Source organism: Eptesicus fuscus, chromosome 12 (genome assembly GCF_027574615.1).
Source record: "Eptesicus fuscus isolate TK198812 chromosome 12, DD_ASM_mEF_20220401, whole genome shotgun sequence".
NCBI lineage: Eukaryota > Metazoa > Chordata > Mammalia > Chiroptera > Vespertilionidae > Eptesicus > Eptesicus fuscus.
The window spans coordinates 55187559-55206892 of record NC_072484.1 but is presented as its reverse complement, the minus strand read 5'-3'; the positions used below and the strand labels follow the sequence as shown (position 1 = coordinate 55206892).

At 37.8% G+C, this 19334-nt stretch overlaps 1 protein-coding gene across 1 annotated transcript in view; it reads right to left on the bottom strand.

Moving 5' to 3' along the window:
• ROCK1 (Rho associated coiled-coil containing protein kinase 1) overlaps window positions 1–19334 on the bottom strand; it is a 135618-nt gene that overhangs the window by 38349 nt on the left and 77935 nt on the right. The window contains exons 14-19 of the mRNA XM_008160185.3: window positions 17898–18033; window positions 15100–15191; window positions 14754–15000; window positions 9406–9512; window positions 7837–7987; window positions 1123–1283 (exon numbers count right to left, since the gene is read on the bottom strand). Of these exons, the coding sequence (XP_008158407.3) occupies window positions 1123–1283; window positions 7837–7987; window positions 9406–9512; window positions 14754–15000; window positions 15100–15191; window positions 17898–18033 (894 nt within the window). The remainder of the gene's footprint in view (window positions 1–1122; window positions 1284–7836; window positions 7988–9405; window positions 9513–14753; window positions 15001–15099; window positions 15192–17897; window positions 18034–19334) is intronic.

Genomic DNA, 19334 nt, shown 5'->3' with positions numbered 1-19334 from the left:
ATCCCAACTCCTAGCACAGAAATAGGGGGATAACAGATGGTCAAAAATTATTTTAAGTGACTGAATATTATCTTTCAAACTTTCAGCATACATTCTTCCTGCATCCTTACTCTAATAGGTACCTCTAATTTCTCTGCTTTATAGGACATTATATATACTATTACCAGTTTTCTTTAAAGAATCTTTTCACCTATAGCTACCGTTTTAAATTTAAAAGACTATTAATACTCTTCTCTGGTCAGATCAAGTTCCCTTTTTTCCTTACATGCCTATCTTTTAAGTACTCAGAAATCTCTCTTTCATTGTCATCTTCACTGATAATGTTCCCTCCACCAACTCAGACTTCTGACTCTCAAACTGTTAACATTTGAGGTCTTTCTCAACCTTTAAAATAATAGTAACATTCTGTCCCTCTTTTGTGAAGATTATTCTGATTTTCCTGATTATTCTGGTCTTTTTCTCCCTTCTCTGACTTACATGTGTAGACTAGTTACTTTCATTTTCTAAATAATTTCTAAAATACATATAGTAGCCACAAGAATATAATTGTTTTTATTTATTGCTTTATAAATGAGTATCCTGTGGTTTCTGTCAATCTAAGCCAGTCAAGACTACAGTTTAACACATTTTTGGAATCCTAACAGCAATTCTCCTCTTTGGGATTATAGAATACTTTACAATAAGGACAGTTCCTTTTTCCTTTATTGATTAAGGTATTACATATGTGTCCTTATCGTCCCATTGCTCCCTCCACCCCCCACTCATGCCCTCACCCTCCTGTTGTTTGTGTCCATTGAATAAGGACAGGTTTTGTTTTTTTGTTTTTTTTTAAAGCAGATGGTCAGTTTCTTCAGGGGAGGAGCTATGATAGTTCTACATAGTTGTGCTATCTGTGCAAAATGTTACAGACCCTATGTATGAATATTTAATAACTATTTGAAGATGAAAATTCTAAGAGCTAGGGATATAATAGTGACCATATAGCAGTGAACACAGATACATATAGGTTATTTCATTCGAGTTTCTTCCATGTTGTTTAAATTATAGTGACTTTTCAGACATAACATGTGATTGTTTCTCTTTTATAAGCTGATCAGAATCAGTATTGTCTATTGTTCTTACTTCATCCTCCATTCTTTCTTTACTTTCAGTCAAATGTTCAAGCTTCTGCTGAGATTGTTTCAGATCAACATCTAGCATGGAACACTGTTTCTCAATCTGAACAACCCTATTTTCAGCCTTTTCTCGAGCTTCTCTCTCTTCCTTCAGCTTTTTTTCCATCTCTGTGAACAAAAAGTTGCAAGCATACATTTAAAGAAAGATATTACTTCATTACTTTTCACTTTCATGGGCTGTATAAAACAAGCTGGTGCCAAAAATCCCCGTTTTTATCCTGATACTCTAATAACCCTTTGCACTCACTTGCTTTTTTCTCGATTCCTTTATTCTAATGCTAACCGTGTTGAGTCACACTCGACATCCGAGTGCAAAAGGTTAAAGCTATTATTCATTAAAGAAGTCCTAATGTTATTTGAATTATTTATATAGCTGGATCTCTAAAGGAAAAAAAGTTATCTACACTAATAAAAGAGAAAGATGCAAATTGACCATACCTTCACGACGCCCACCAGCCAATCAGGAGTGAGATTCCAAATTAACCCAACAAAGATGGCGGGTTAATTTGCATACGCAGGCGCTGAGCAGGCGGGGCGGGATGCTTGCAGCGTAGCCATGGCGACGATGCAGGCATTCCGCACTGCCCCAGCAGCTTTGGGCCTCTGGGCAGCGTGGGAAGGCGGAAAGGCGGCTCTGGGCCAGAGCAAAGGCAGTGCTGGCAGCCAGGGGAAGGAAAGCCCATTCCTGCATGAATCTTTGTGCATCAGGCCTCAAGTAAAATATAATAAACTAATATAATAAAATTTTCTAAATACAGCCTTTACCCAATATGAGAGATTAGCAGTGCCATTTTCAGACCAGAAGGTGAAAGTATAGCTAAAAAAAAAAGGAGAAGAAGAAGAAGAGGAACAACAACAACAACAGAGGTAGTTCAGATAAAAGAAAAATAGGTCGTGGTTATTAATCTGTATCTTGCATTGTTCCAAAAAAGTTTCAAGATACTTAGGCTATGATAGGAATTCTAATGTATGCAACTCATATAAAATAATTCCATGGTAGTATAACACCTATTTTAATTTTTATCAGAAGATATTAGCCTACACTGAGGTTCATTTTTTGAGATAATGGTAACTAAGGTTCTAAGAGGTTAACTTTTCCATGGTCTTGCAATTAGTAAATTGTACCAATAGTATTCAAACTTATTCAGTATGCTTTCCCACTCTCAAAGACTGCACTCTAGGTGAAAAATGAAACCATTAGAATGAAACTTCCTCATCTTTCCTCCCAATCCTACAAATTTAGCTGCACCAATACAATCATCACCTCTTATTCCCATCTCTCTAATCAAACATAAACCCATCCACTTCAGTTCTGGACTTTGTTCCTTCAATTATTTTATCTCTTTGCTGCCGCAACAATTTCTTCTTACCAAATGAATCACTCCCATCAACATAATAAACTAAATTATTATCTCCTTAAATACCCTCTACTGATCTCACATCCCCCTTCAACTACCACCCCATTTCTGTTCACAGCCAAACTTCTGAAAGAGTTGTCTACACTTACTATATCCAGTGCCTTACCTATTATACACTTATCTCTTTCCAATTTGGCTTCTATCTCCACCATTTCACTGAAACTGCTCTATGTATGTTAACCAATGATGTCCATCTTGCAAAATTCAGAAGACATACAATATCCATGTTTGTTTTTTTTAAAATATATTTTATTGATGTTTTCACAGAGAGGAAGGGAGAGGGACAGAGAGCTAGAAACATCGATGAAAGAGAAACATCGACCAGCTGCCTCCTGCACACCCCCCACTGGGGATGTGCCCGCAACCAAGGTGCAGGCCCTTGACCGGAATCGAACCCGGGACCCTTCAGTCCACAGGCCAACGCTCTATCCACTGAGCCAAACTGGTTTCGGCAATATCCATGTTTTCATCTTCACTGACCTTAACAGAATTCAATATATTGAACCATTTCCTCATTTTTCCAGTGCTTTACTCTTTAAGCTTCTAATAACTTACTCTCGATTTTCCTGTTACCCCTCTGGCTGCTCTCTCTCTTTCAGTTTCCTTTGTTGGTTTCTCTTCTTCTACTTGATCTCCAAATTTAGATTACTACGGGCTTCATTATGATTCTTCTTTTCCTACCTTATTCTTCCCTAGGCTAATTTCATCATGTTCTTCATATGACTCCTGAATTTATACTCTCCCCTGAGTTACAGACTTATATACCAACTAGAGGCTCGGTGCATGAATTCATGCACCAGTGGGGTCCCTCGGCCTGGTCTGCATGATGGGGCCAAAACCGGCTCTCTGACATCCCCTGAGGGGTCACAGATTGCTAGAGGGTGCAGGCTAGGCCAAGGGACCCCACCAGTGCATAACTGGGGCTGGGGAGGGACCGTGGGAGGGCTCCAGGGCATGTCCGGACCCATCTTGCCCAGTCCCAATTGGGGCTGGCTGGCCAGGGAGGGACACAGGAGGTTGGCCAGCCGGGAAGGGACTGCGGGAGGGCTCCAGGGCATGCCTATCCCATCTCGCTCAGTCCCAATTGGCCGGACCCCAGCAGCAAGCTAACCTACCGGTCGACTGTCTGCCCCCTGGTGGTCAGTGTATGTCATAGCGAGCGGTTGAGTGGCCTTAGCATATCATTAGCATATTATGCTTTGATTGGTTGAATGGTCGACCGGACACATAGCATATTAGGCATTTATTATATAGGATTAACTATTTGACATATCCATCTAGATATCAAATATGCTTTTCAAAGTTAACCTATCTAAAATAGGCACCATTATTTTTGTCCCATCTCTATCAATCATTTCAGTGCCGAAATATGTTAACATCTATCCAGCTATTAAAATTAAAGGCCCAAGTCTTCCTTGATTCCTTCTTTTTCCTCTTTCCATTCAATTTATCACAAAGTCTTGTCCTCTGTATCTCCAATTCTTTTCAGCTTTACTACCACCAATGTCTGTACCATGCAGCCTTCTAGCTGACCTCCCTCTGTAAGCTGTTATCTCTCTCAAAAGCATTCCTCACATAGCAGCAGGGGTGGTCTTTTTTTTTTTTTTTTTTTTTAATCCTCACCTGAAGATATGTTTCTTGATTTTAGAGAGAGAGGAATGAAGAGCCTGAGAGAGAGATAGAGGGAGAGGGAAATGAACTATTTTTTAAAAAATATATTTTATTGATTTTTTACAGAGAGGAAGGGAGAGGGATAGAGAGTTAAAAACATCGATGAGAGAGAAACATCGACCAGCTGCCTCCTGCACACCCCTACTGGGGATGTGCCCACAACCAATGTACATGCCCTTGACCGGAATCGAACCTGGGACCCTTCAGTCCGCAGACCGACGCTCTATCCACTGAGCCAAACTGGTTTCGGCGGAAATGAACTATTGATGTGAGAAAGAAACATTAATTGGTTGCCTCCCACTCACACCCCAACTGGGGATCGAACCTGCAACCTAGGTATTGAACCTGACCAGGAATTAAACCCAAAACTTACTTTTAAAGAATAGTTCTATTGGTTTTTAGAGAACGAGGAAGGGAGAAAAAGAGAGAGAGAGAGAAACATTGATGTGAAAGTATAGCATCGATCGGCTACCTCCTGCATACCCCCTACCGGGGATCAAGCCTATGACCTGGACATGTGTCTTTAATCAGGGAATCAAACCAGCAACCTTTGGTGCATGAGACGACGCCCAACCAGCTGAGCCACACCAGCCAGGGCATACCCACAACTTTTTTTGGTGTACTGGACAATACTCCAACCAACTGAGCCACTCAGGCAGGGCAGGGGTGGTCTTTTAAAAACATAAATTATACATCTCAGCACAGCTTACAACACTCCAATGGCTTCTCACCATTCTTAGAATAAGAGTATTGAACTTATAATTAATTTTGCCTGGAACATACTTCCTCCCACTCTTAAAATGTCTGATTTATTTTGACTTTCATTTTTTACCTCAAATATCATTAGCTTAGAGAGGCCTTTCCTTGAAATCCCATCACATTGTGTGTATTTTCACATTAATGATTAAATCAGTACCTATTTTATTTGCTTATTTCTATGATCAGAATATGATCTCTAAGAGGAAGAGTTCTCCTAAGTCTTATTTTCAGTGTGCTTGGCCTATAATAGGCAGTAACTAATTAACATATGTGAAAGAAATAAAAGTAGTTCAATATAGCTGAAAAATGGGGTACACATAAGAAAGTGCAGAGCACTAAGATTATAAAGATAGGTTAAGTGCCAACTCAAAGATTCTGTATGTCATGAGGAATTTTCATGTACTTTATGAGCAATGAAAAGCCATAAAAGGATTTTAAGAAAGACTAACACAGTACGATTTGAATTTTATTTTATTTATTTATTTTTAATATATATTTATTGATTTCAGACAGGAAGGGAAAGGGAGAAAGAGAGAAACATCAATGATTAGAGAGAATCATTGATCAGCTGCCTCCTGCATGTCCCACACTGGGGATCAAGCCCACAACCCACGTATGACTGGGAATTGAACCATGACTTCCTGGTTCATAGGTAGATGCTCAATTACTGAGTCATACCAGCCAGGCAAGATTTGAATTTTAAAAAGATCATTCTGACCTAAGTAAGAACAACAGATTGATGGGTATAATGTCTCTTGGCAGAGTAAAAAGTAAATGTCTATTGTAACAGATCAAGCAAAGTGATGATCTAATCACAAACTAAAAGGGAATACGAAAGAGGGACTACATTGAATATACCATTTGGAAGCAGAAATCCTGAATGATTACTAGATTTCTGACTTAGCCTTCTGCATATTAAAAACCATTACCCTCCTTAACCATAACAATATCTCTCATTTATTGAAAGTTTGCTATGTCTAGACATTTTTACATGCCTGTTTCTCATTTAATTTTTTAATTTGTCATGGTCTGGCTAAAAATAGACTTGTCTGATTTCAAGCCTGGGCTCATAAAAACTATATAACCATTAACCAGGATAGTAAGAATAGGGGATAAGAACAGATTTGAAAAAAAAAAAAAACAGGTTTGACAGATAATATCTTAAGTTTCCCTTGAACTAAATTTAAGGTGCTAAGCGACACTTGCAGATTGTAGTAGATTATGAAGTGAGTAGAAAGTGAAGAAAAGGAAGATCCTTTTTTTTTTTTTTTTTTAGAAGTTTGGCTATAAAGAGGTTAATAAAACAGTGGCAACTGAGAAGATCACCAGTTGCTGCAAGGGCTGTCTTTATTTTTATTTTTTAATGAGGGGAGAGAGAGAGACTTGTAGCTGTTTATAAAAATAAAAGATTCAGTGGAGGAGAAAAAATAGAGGATAAAGAAAAAAGAAAAAAGGATACAGTAGTCACCCCTTATCCACATGGTCACACTCCAAACCCCTAGTGGATTCATGAAACTGCAGTTAGTACCAATTGTTATTTTATAACAATATACTGTAAAAAAAAAAAAAGTTAGGTAAACATGTGATGATATGAAATGTAAAATGCCTACGTCATGAAATGAAGTGAGGTGAATGACGTAAGAATTGTGATATAGCATTAGGCTACCATTGAGTTTCTGACAGTATGTAACAAGCACTTTATGGCTGCTCTTTGGCATATCTGAATTGCCAGCATCACTACTCTTGTGTTTTGGGGCCATTATTAAGTAAAATAAGGGTTACTTGAACACAAGCTACTGCAACAGTGGATCCGATGACCAATAAGGCTACTTAAGTGACTAACAGGTGGGGAACAACATGGACACGCTGGATAAAGAGTCCTGGAGGAACGAAGCAGGACACTGAGAAACTTCATCATGATACTCAGAACAGCATGCAATTTACAACTTATGAATTGTTTATTTCTGTAATTTTCCATTTAATATTTTTGGACTTCAAATGATTACAGGTAACTGAAATGGCAGAAAGTGAAACCATGGATAAGGGGACCTACTGTAATAAGTTAAAATGAGATAAGAAGAGACGGGATCTGAGTACAGCTAGAGCATTATCAGCCAGGATAGAAAGAGGTTCACCCTCTAAGATGAGAGGGAAGATACTGAAGATGTGTAAACAGATAGAATAGGTTGACTAAGTAAGAGAACTAGATTTTGAAGAATTCACACCTATGCTTTCATGACTTCTTTTTGAAATAGGAGAGAAAAGTTCATCTAACAGTGGAATAATAAAGAAATGGCACAGGAAGCTCGATAAAAGAAATCAGTCTGGAAGAAGGAACTGATGAGTGATATATTTAAAAAAAGACAGTTCAAATGATTAGAGATAATGCATTGGGCTAACACTCATCTGAAGAACTATATGAAGTAAAAAAAGTGGCTAGTTGCTCTGATCTAGGGTTATGTTTAGAGACCTAATACAGTGGAATTACAAAGAAATGAGAAAATCGAGGGTACAAAGCAAGAAAGCAGATGAATTAACAGACAGTAAGTTCCAGAATAAATTGGTAAAAAAATAAAGAACTGAAAAACTAGAAAAAAATATTGATTCCACTCTATTTTATAGGGAGTAGAGGGTAGTACAGGGTGGTAGAGTGAGGAAACTAAAAGATGAAATTGTATTTTTTAAAAATGGAAGGTATCCAAAAAAGGGGGGATAACTATCCTCTTCCTAGATCATTATTTATAATTTTTATTAAGTTGTACTACTCTATTATTAAAACGTATCATGCAGAAAACATTAAAATTGACACTTACCGTACATTGCAACAGATTTTGCCTCTTCAATAGACTGATGTTTGTCAGTTAAACGAGCTTTGGTTACTTTATGTTCATTTACCTCTTGTTCTAACCGTTGTTGTAAGGATTTCAGCTTATAGTTTAAATCTATCTCTAAATTATTCTTTTCCTGTAAAATGAGTCATATAATACACTGTTCAAAAGACACATTAAATCTTACATTATTAATATCCCACAAGAAATAATATATGAATCAACTGGTCTGAAATGGGACAATATATTTCTTAAAGTTTATTTTTATACTTTCTTGTATACTCACATTACCTATAATGTCTTACTTTAAAAAAAAATGTTTTTATTGATTTCAGAGAGAGAGAGAGAGATAGAAACATCAATGATGAGAGAGAATCATTGATCATCTGCTGCCTCCTGCACACCCCCTACTGGGGATTGAGCTAGAAACCTGAGCAGGTGCCCTGATAGGGAATCAAACCCTGACCTCCTGGTTTATGGGTCAATGCTCATCCACTGAGCCACACCGGCCGGGCTATAATGTCTTACTTTTTAGATCACATTAAGCACATAAAATTAAAAGAAAAACATCACCTTTCTTTACTCACAACTTCTTATTTGAATCATTAGCCATGGATGATGGCAGAGCAAAGTTGTGATGGTGTTTATATTAGAAGGTTAAATTGCTAGGATCAGAGATAAATAGGACACTTCTTCAATTCATAAAAAAATTTTTGCTATCACTTTTTTTTAAACATTTAAATTATCTCCATGTACATTTGTATCTTTACCTAGATTTATGTTGTTTGATGAAAGAACAAGTCAAAATTTATTTCATTTCTGTCTGGGTGCTTCTTCTACTCTTCCTTTTTCATCTTATTTCTCATTTATACCAGGCTTAGACATGAAAAAACTATTCTGAGAGTCACAAAACATGTACGAAGGACAAGATAACTGGTAGATATTCTCATTTATCTGAGGATCTACTAAAACTACATGTTTACAGCAAGGCATCAAAAATGTGAGTGCTAGATCTGCATATTATCTATTTAATCCTTTTCTTTTTTTTTTTTGCAAGGTAGGGACAGAGGATAACCGATGACATTTTTGACTAAGAAAATTCTACATGTAAAGCCCAATCACTTTGTGCATTTTCTATTTTGCTAACTCCTACCAACAAAATGGAAAAAGCATACATGGTCTATATACCGACCCTTTGATTTCCTTCTTCATAAGGCTAGTAATAAGGTTTAGCACCTTCATTATACCCGTGAACAAAAAAAAAAATAAGGAAAAAACCCTTCTGTATAAAAAGGTATTTCCAAACCAAAGCAATTTGTGATAAGAAAATATCAAACAACTAATACTCTTTAAGGGTAAAAACAAAAATAACACAATAAAAGCTCTAATCAAGACATATACCCACCCCCACTCTCCACAACCAACCGATCAACCAGAAAACTTTTAGAAACATAATATATAAACATTAGGAATAAATGCTATTTTATATAATCACCTTATAATATTTGATACCCAGTAAATACTCTCATAATTGGTTAACATTTAATCATTTACCTTTTCTGAATGATTAAGCATGTCTTGAGCATCTTTTCTTTCTTCTTCTACTCTTTCAACATTATGTTTGAGATGCTTCACCTCCTCTTGTAAAGATGTAATTCGAGCTATCAAATGAGAAAAAAGTTCAAGTCACATAGTCATTAAAACAAGTCTTTTAGTTCAGCATGACCATTAAGATAAAAAAGTTTTAAATTTCCTGATCAGACTTGTTACCTTGGTAGTATATACAGTAACTACAATATCCTATATAATAAAGAGGTAATATGCAAATTGATGGTCACTCCAACACACAAGATGGCCACCACAAGATGGCCAGCAGGGGAGGGCAGTTGTGGGCGATCAGGCCAGCAGGGGAGGGCAGTTAGGGGTGACCAGGCCTGAAGCAGAGGGCATTTGGGGGTGACCAGGCCGGCAGGGGAGGGCAGTTAGGGGTGGTCAGGCTGGCAAGGGAGGACAGTTAGGGGTGACCAGGCCAGCAGGGGAGGGCAGTTAGGGGTGACCAGGCCAGCAGGGAGGGCAGTTTGGGGCAATTGGGCCAGCAGGCGAGGGTAGTTAGGGGTGACCAGGCCTGCAGGGGAGGGAAGTTGGGGGTGACCAGGCCTGCAGGGGAGGGAAGTTGGGGGTGACCAGGCCTGCAGGGGAGGGAAGTTGGGGGTGACCAGGCCAGTAGGGAGGGCAGTTAGGGGTGACCAGGCTGGCAGGGGAGGGCAGTTAGGGGCAATCGGGCCAGCAGGGGAGCAGTTAGGCATCAATCAGGCTGGCAGGGGAGTGGTTAGGGGGTGATCAGGCTGGCAAGCAGAAGTGGTTAGGGGCAATCAGGTAGGCAGGCAGGTGAGCGGTTGGGAGCCAGCAGTCCTGGATTGTGAGAGGGATGTCTGACTGCCTGTTTAGGCCCGATCCCACCACCAGGATTAGGCCTAAACGGGCAGTCGGACATCACTCGAGGGGTCCCAGATTGGAGAGGGTGCAGGCTGGGCTAAGGGACACCCCCCTCCCCCATGAACAAATTTCATGCATCGGGCCTCTAGTATAATAAAAACTGTTAATACTAATTGGAAATCATCTAGTACATATTCTTTACTTCACAAATGGTCAAAGAGATGGACTTTAGCTTGGTCCAGAAATCAGATCTGAGTTTGTATTCAGCGCTCTTTCTACCATATTAAGAGTAAAACACTTTAGTTAATTAGGGAAAGTATTTAAGTGGTTTTTATGTGCCAGACATTCTGAAAGTGTTTCATTTTACTCTTAAACTTAATGGAGCCAAACTCAATTTTTATAGAAAACTATGTTTTAAAGCAATTCAAGCATTCTAACAAAGCTTAGTTTTAATGCACTTAAGGCTCATGCCATAAAATGGTAGCAACTCATACTTAATAGTCTCCTCATAACACGCTTTATGCCTTTTAGGCATTTATTTATTTATTTATTTTTAATATATTTTTCTTGATTTCAGAGAGGAAGGGAGAGGGGGAGAGAGAGAGAGAGAGAGAAACATCTATGATGAAAGACAATCATTGACTGGCTGCCTCCTGCATGCCCTCTACTGAAGCCCGCAACCTGGGTATGTGCCCTTGACTGGAATCGAACCTGGGACCCTTCAGTCTGCAGGCTGACGCTCTATCCACTGAGCCAAACCAGCTATGGCCTTTAAGGCTTTTAAAACATAAGTATTTAACCATCACAAATTGAATACATGTAGAATTTAACAAATATAATCATATGGTCTAGTTCAAAAGCTAGAATCTAATTTCTTACTTTGTTATTCAAAGTGGTCTAGGATTTAGCAGGGAATGGATAAGGCACCCTGAAGGACAAGAAAAATTTTGTACTTCTTTAGAAGTTCAGTGTTTAACTTGCTGTACTTTAACCTTTTGCACTCGGATGTCGAGTGTGACTCGACACAGTTAGCATCGGTAGCAGTGCAAAGGGTTAAGTTTTCACTCTACCTGCTTCCTATGTTTTAGTGTTTCTGAAGTAATTTTTAATGAACAAATGAATATTAAATATTTGGCACCTGATAATGCTTATCTGCTAGAGAGCAATGAAACAAATTTTATTCTCTCTCTCTCTCTCTCTCTCTCTCTCTCACACACACACACACACACACACACACACACACACAATAGCGTATGTGCATGTAGGAGTATGTTCATGTAGGAGAAAGAAACACCTGTCAGTTTCTTTCAAAAGACTGGAAGTTTCTCAAAAGTTAAACATAGAATTACCACATGACCGAGCAATTCTACTACTAGATATAGTATATAACTAAAAGATTTGAAACCAGATACAAGAAATCCTTGTACACAAATGTTCACAGCAGTGTTATTCACAATAGACAAAAGGAGGAAATAACTCAATGTCCATCAATAGGTGAATGGCTTAACAAAATATGGTATAGACATACAACAGAATATTATTCAGCCATAAATCAAGTACTGATACATGCTACAACATGGATAAATCTTAAAAATGTGCCAAGTGAAAGAAGCCCAACACAAAAGGTCACATACTGTATGCTGTCATTTATGTGAAATATCCAGAACAAGTCAAGTCAGAGAAAGAAAGGAGACTGGTTGCCAGGGGTTAGGGGAGGGGGATTTAGAGAGGGACAGCTTAATGCGTACAAGGTATTCTTTTGGAATAATGAAAATATTTGAAACTAAACAGAGGAGGTGATTGCACAACACTGTGAATATACTAAATGCCACTGAATTGTACACTTTTAAATGGTTAATTTTTTATATGAATTTCACCTCAATAAAAAAATACATAAAACATAAGCTGTTAGAAATACAAGGGGGCTAGGAGAAAAAAAATCAAACTATAGTGTTAACTTTAAAAAATATATTTTTTATTGATTTCAGAGAGGAAGGGAGAAGGAGAGAGAGCTAGAAACATCAATGATGAGAGAGAATCACTGATCAGCTGCCTCCTGTATTCGAGCCTATAACCTGGGCGTGTGCCCTGACTGAGAATCGAACTGCCATAGTGTTAACTTCTAAAACACATTTTGAAATTTGACAGATTAAAGACAGAAAGAATAAATAAGGTCTGAGAAAACTGATTAGATTAGAAAACTGATCTATTGATTTTCTTCCAAAAAAACCCAAAAAAATATATATTAGGTAAAAAACCTTCCCAATTTTCAAATGCCCCTTTAACAACTAAAAGCAAAACAAAATGCATTATGAACAAAGCCAGAAAAATATTGTGGTAGATACCGGGAATGTAATAGTTTTTAATCACAATACAATAAACTAAAAAATTAGCAATTACAATGGAAAGTAAGTAGTACCTAGGGTCATTATATATTCTCCTATGGTATACGACTGAAATTTCCAACATAAAAAGTGAAAGAAACAACCAACTAAACAATAGGATTTTTTAAAAATTTATTCATTATTGATTTTAGAGAAGGGAGAGAGAGAGAGAGAGAGAGAGAGAGAGAGAGAGAGAGAGAGAGAGAGATTTGTTGTGCCACTTATTTATGCATTCATTGGTTGATTCTTGTATGTGCCCTGACCAGGGATCAAACCCACAACCTAGGCAGTAGCAGGATGACACTCTAACCAACTGAGCTACCCAGCCAGGGTTAAAATGCATCTTTTTATGTATGTTGAGGGTCATATAAGTTGTGTGCATTTTTTGATGCATGCCAGCTTTGATTCATTTAAATTAAAAGATTAAACCTCAAAGTAAGCACAGAAAAAAGATAAACCTCAATAAACCATGCTATGAATTTTCCTTAATAACACTAATATCTAGAAAACAGATTCAATTAAAACCATTGTTGATGAACACATGCATGATGGTCTCTTCTTCTAAGGTAAACACTTCAAAGCTCAGTCATATCTGAAAGATCACAGACTTAAAGAATTTTAGAATTTATAGGGGGGGTCACCTATTTTATTCTCCTTGGTTTATAGATAACAAAGGCCGATGAAATGATTTAGTGACTTTCAAACAGTAAGGCTATATAAAAAAAGGCCTAGAAAAGCAATTTAAATGAGGCTTTTCTAATACATATGAGGTTACTTCCTTGATTATATTTAGATCTATTTTAAGCCTGAGAAATAAGATTGCACAACACTCCTCAGCTAAGAACCAATGGGAGGTCTTAATTTCCATTTCCAGTCATAAAAATTGACCCTGACCTCTCTCCACAGAATTATAGCTAATCATAAAACCCCATGAGACCCCAAACTATGTTCCCATCCTGTGACTAAGGTTAAAATGGACTACCCCACCCCCAATTTTTCCCTGAGAGATCTGGCAACTTCCATGCATATCTATTTGATTAAGTAATATAGATGCTGTTGCTAATAGGAATAGAAAATTGAAAAATATATGAGAAGTGGGTAGAACCAGGCAACTTTTTTTAAAACAAACTAAATTTTAATAGCATTATGAAAATGTTCCTTTATTCACTGTTATACTCAATTTTTCTTTTAACTCAAAAAGACTGCTGATATTTCTAGTTCTAAGCTTCCCAAGTACCTAATCTTCATTTGTAATGGGATTCTATTTCTGCAATTGAGTTTCTATTTCTACTAGCAATGCATGAGGAATTCCCAGGTTTTAATAGTGATAATCCTCTCAGTCTGGATTAGTCCCACTTTGAGTAAGACTTTTGTGAATCAGGCATGTTTTAAAATGATGTTTTCAGTAATCTGGCTGTAAAATTGGAAATATCCACATTATCTAACTCACAGGCATGCCCATGAGAGTAAGGAAATTACAATGTGATACAAAGGTAGGCATTATCCCGAAAAAAGAAAAATGCTTAACTATTTCTGGTTTCACCAAAGTCATTTTCTTTATGAGGGCAACATGATAAAAAACATATTACACTTAAAAAGGACTGAGATGGTTAATTTTATGCTTTGAAGCACAATTACAATTAAAAAATTTAGAAAATTACCTTCTATTGATAAGTAAAATGTCTTATATACATACAGTGGAATATGATTCAGCCTTACAAAGGAAGGAAATTCTGACACATGCTAAACATGGATGAATCTTGAAGTCATTACACTAAGTGGAACACAACAGACAAAAAAGGACAAATACTGTATGATTTCACTTTTATGATAGTTAGACTCATAGAGACATAAAGTGGGTTTGTGTTTACTAGCAACTAGGAGGAGTGAATAATGGGGAGCTACTGTTTAAAGATTATAGAGTTTTAGTTTGGGATGAAAGAAAAGTTATGCAGATGGATAGTCATAATGATTGCACAACAATATGAAAGTACTTTATGCAACTGAACTATACACTTAAAAATGGATAAATGGTAAATTTTATTACATGTATTTTATCACAGTAAAAAAAAAAAAAATTACCTTGAAGGTCTCCAATCATCTCAGAATCATGACCTCTGTCTCTTCGTTCAGCTTCCAATGCAGCTTGCAGCTGGTAATACTCCTTATCCGTTTGTGACTTGGAATTCTCTAGAATTCTATTTCTCTCCTGCAATTCTCTGTTCAGGGACTCTAGCTGACTAATTGACTTGCTCATCTCTGTGTGACTTTTCCTTAATCTTACAGCTGTGTCTGATTCTGTCCTAAGTAAGTCATTGGCTTCTTCCAGCTATTAAAAAAAAAAAAGAGCAAGAAAGTAGATTTTTACTAAAATACAATCAAACTTATTAATTATAATATTTTAATAAACCACGTTCCAAAAACGTACCTGCTTTTGTAATTGTGCCAGCTTCTCATTAGCAAGCTGTGAATTCTGACTTACTTTTTTTAAGTCTTCCAACTGATCCTTTAATGTAGAAACTAGTAAATGAAGGAATAAGATGTAGAAATCATAGTTTTCATGGAGGAGACATATAAACTTACTTAAAAAAAAAAAGAAATTTAATCTTAGGCCATAATAGTCAGCTACAGCAGGTCCATTCCTAAAATGAAATTCCATCTTGGAAGTACTCTTAAAATTCATCAAAAAGTACAGTATCATTTTATAATATAGAATGCAAAAATAGATTTGTTTCTACTATTATAATATTTCAAATTCTTTTATTCCTTTAACTAGCAGCCCGTTTGCATGAAGATTCGTGCAATAGACCTTCATTCACCTGGCTGCCTGCACCAGTTTTCTGCTGGCACCAGGGACCCAGGCCTTGGCTGTGGCCACCGCCTTCTGCCTTCTTTCAGGGTCGGGGCTTGGCCCCGGGCGGCGGCCTTGGGCTTGGCTGCACCCCAGCCTCTCTGCTACGGATCGCAGGAGCCGACCCCCGGTGGTTGTCTGCGATCCGTGCAGGCTCCCCGCTGGTGCCCAAGGCCTGGAAAGCCTCCGCCAGAGGCTTTCCAGGCCTTGGGCTCGGCCGCACCCAGCCTCCCTGCTAAGGATCGTAGGAGCCGACCCCAGTGGTTGCCTGCGATCCATGCAGGCTCCCCACTGGTGCCCAAGGCCGGGAAAGCCTCGGGCGGAGGCTTTCCCGGCCTTGGGCTCGGCCGCACCCCAGCTTCCCTGCAACGGTTTGCTGGTGGGCGTGGCTGGTGGGTGTAGCGAAGGTACGGTAAATTTGCATATTACTCTATTATTAGGTAGGATAAGGTCAATATATTAGTGAAATGTTATAGAGCCAGTTTGAATATAATTTATTTTTGAAAAGTTCAGTATTTTTAAAATGGTTCAAAACTCCAAAGGCACCAAATGGTATATAGTGTAGAATGCGTTTTCCTACCTCCACATTGTCCTCTAGGCCAATGGTTCTCAACCTTTCTAATGCCACAACCCTTTAATACAGTTCCTCATGTTGTGGTGACCCCCAACCATAAAATTATTTTCCTTGCTACTTCATAACTGTAATTTTGCTACTGTTAATGAATTGTAATGTAAATATCTGTGTTTTCCGATGGTCTTAGGCTCTACAGCAGCGGTTCTCAACCTGTGGGTTGCAACCCACAGGTTGAGAACCGCTAGCAGGGTCGCCTAAGACCATCGGAAAACACAGATATTTACATTACGATTCATAACAGTAGCAAAATTACAGTTATGAAGTAGCAACGAAAATAGTTTTATGGTTGGGGGTCACCACAACATGAGGAACTGTATTACAGGGTCACGGCATTAGAAAGGTTGAGAACCACTACTCTAGGCCCTCTGATTCTCCTCCCCAGCCACAACTATTACTAATTTTTTCATACCCTTCCCAAGGTAGCCTATGCATCCATATCCTAATATATAAAAACAAACATGTAATAACCCTGGCTCAGTTGGTTGGAGCATCATCCCATACACTGAACGATCCAGGGATTCCTGGTCATGGCATGTACCCAGATTGGGTGTTCAATTCCCAGTCTGGTTGTGTATGGGAAGCAAACAATTGATGTTTCTCTCTCACATCAATGTTTCTCTCTCCCGCCCCTCCCTCCCTATCCCCAACCTCTTTCTCTTCCTTTCTCTCTCTAAAATCAATTTGGGAAATTATTTAAAAACATACACGTAATATATATATATACACACACACACATATATGTATACATATATTTAAGCTATATAGACAAGCACCTCTGTTTTAACCGATCTGTACTTTGTTTTTCCACTTAAAAGATACACTTTAGAGATTCTTTTATAACATATAAGGAAATGCATTGTTCTTTTATAAGACACATAGTATTCTATGATACAGGCATACCAAAATTTATTATAGCATTGATTACATTTATATTGTTTATAATTTTGCTGTTTAAAAAATTGCTACAATGAATAGCCTTGTTTATACATCAGTTTACATTGCATAAGTGTGTATGTAAAAAAAATTCTTAGAAGAAAAATCACTGGATCAAAGCATTTAGAAAGCTATTTTATTTATTTTCATTAATCCTCACCCGAGGATATTTTTTAGAGAGAGTGGCAGGGAGGGAGGGAGACAGATAGAGAAACATCAATGTGAGAGAGACACATCGATTAGTTGCCCCTCGCACACACTCCTGCTGGGGCAGGGGATCGAACCTGCAAACAAGGTACATGCCCTTGACTGGAATCAAACCCAGGACCCTTTAGTCCTCGGGCCGACCAACACTCTAACCACTGAGCCAAACCAGCAAGGGCTAGAAAACTATTTTAGAAGCATTTATAACACTAACATTAAATATGAAATTCTAGTTTATGAGTTCTCTAAGGTGGCTGCTTGCTAGAAGTGCCTGGAGAGCTTAATAAAAATACTGATGTTCAGGCCACATCTAGATCAATTAAATTAGAATCTCTGGAGTTTAGGTATCAGTATTCTTTAAAGCTTTCCAGGAGATTCCAATATACATACAATGGTGAAAATCACTATTTTACCTAAAACATTACTACTGATCTTAATATACTATATATTTTATCTTGAGATATGGGTATTTAGCTCATGAGGTGTCATAGGATTATGACTTTAAAAACACATCAGAGGCACTAAAATTAAAAAAAGCTCATGACAAAGACCTCAAGGATAGTGTTAGAAATTCCAGCGTTTTTCAAAAGAAGTAATAATTTACCTTCATTTTCTACATTTCTCCTCTTTTCATTTTCCTGTTCTGCCTTTCTTTGGTATTCATTAATTCTATGCTGTAGCAACATTTTCTCTTTCTCAATCTGAGACACTGTAGATTCTAGATTTCTTCTTTGATTCCCCTGAAATTATAATGACAAGAGTTATCATTGCAATACTCATTTATTTGAGAGAATACTGTTCTTAAAAACAAAAACACAAAGACTTACCTAATTTTTGTTTCAAATATCAGATAGTACCTCCTAATGACAACTTTCTAATAACAGAATTAGCTTGCCTTATAAGACAGTGAGAATCCTCTACTTGAACTAGATATGTAACCTTTTCAAGGAGTTTTAAATCCATGCATATAAAAAAACCTATCAGGTTGAATCACTTTATTAGTTTAAGAAACCACAATGCATTATATTACCAACATTTTGGTTTATTTATAACCCTACATTTAAGATAAAAATATGAAAGGGATCAGGTAATAATTACATATTTGATAAATAAATTGTGTAAAGTTCAAATGGTACCAAATGCAGTAAAATAACCCGTCCCTGTGTATCTACCTTAATCCTTTCCCTGTCTCAACAACTTAACTTTTCTAAGATTTTTTTATGTATCTACCTACTAATGCATACTAAAAAGTAATGGAGGCCCGGCCGACGTAGCTCAGTGGTTGAGCACTGACCTATGAACCAGGAGTTCACAGTTAAGATTCCCAGTCAGGGCACATGCACGGGTTGCGGGCTCTATCCCCAGTGTGGGTTGTGCAGGAGGCAGCCGATCAACGATTCTCTCTCATCACTGATGTTTCTATCTCTCTCTCCCTTTCCCTTCCTCTCTGAAATAAATAAAAAATGTATTTTTAAAAAAGTAATGGAGAAGATATCTATTTTAGAAAATGAAACCATAGGGGAGAGGAAAGTTAAAGGGGGGGGGGGGATGGGGAACAACCCAAACTTCCACAACTTAAAAACGTATCTTCTGTTTCTGAGTTACCATTATCAGCATATCCTGCTTTTGATGCTTCATTTTTTTATATTTTTGTTTTATCCTCACCCAAGGATATTTTTTTATTGACTTTTTAGAGAGTGGAAGGGAGACAGAGGGGGAGAAAGAAACATTGACAAAAGACAGACACATTGATTGGTTGCCTCTAGCTCTTGCCCCAGTAGGGGCCAGGGATCGAACCTGCAACCAAGGCACATACCCTTGACCATGAATTGAACCAGAGACTCTTCGGTTCATTGGCTGAAGCTCTAACCACTGAGTAAAACCGACCAGGGCTTCATTTTCTCTACCAGGTTAGGTAAGTGTTTCAAATAGGTTTTCCAATTTGTCTCTCTCTTCTCCTTCCAGCACACCCATGATGGGAATGTTAGTACTATGCTGAAGACCCAGAGGCGCCTTACACTATCTTCATTTTGTTGGATTT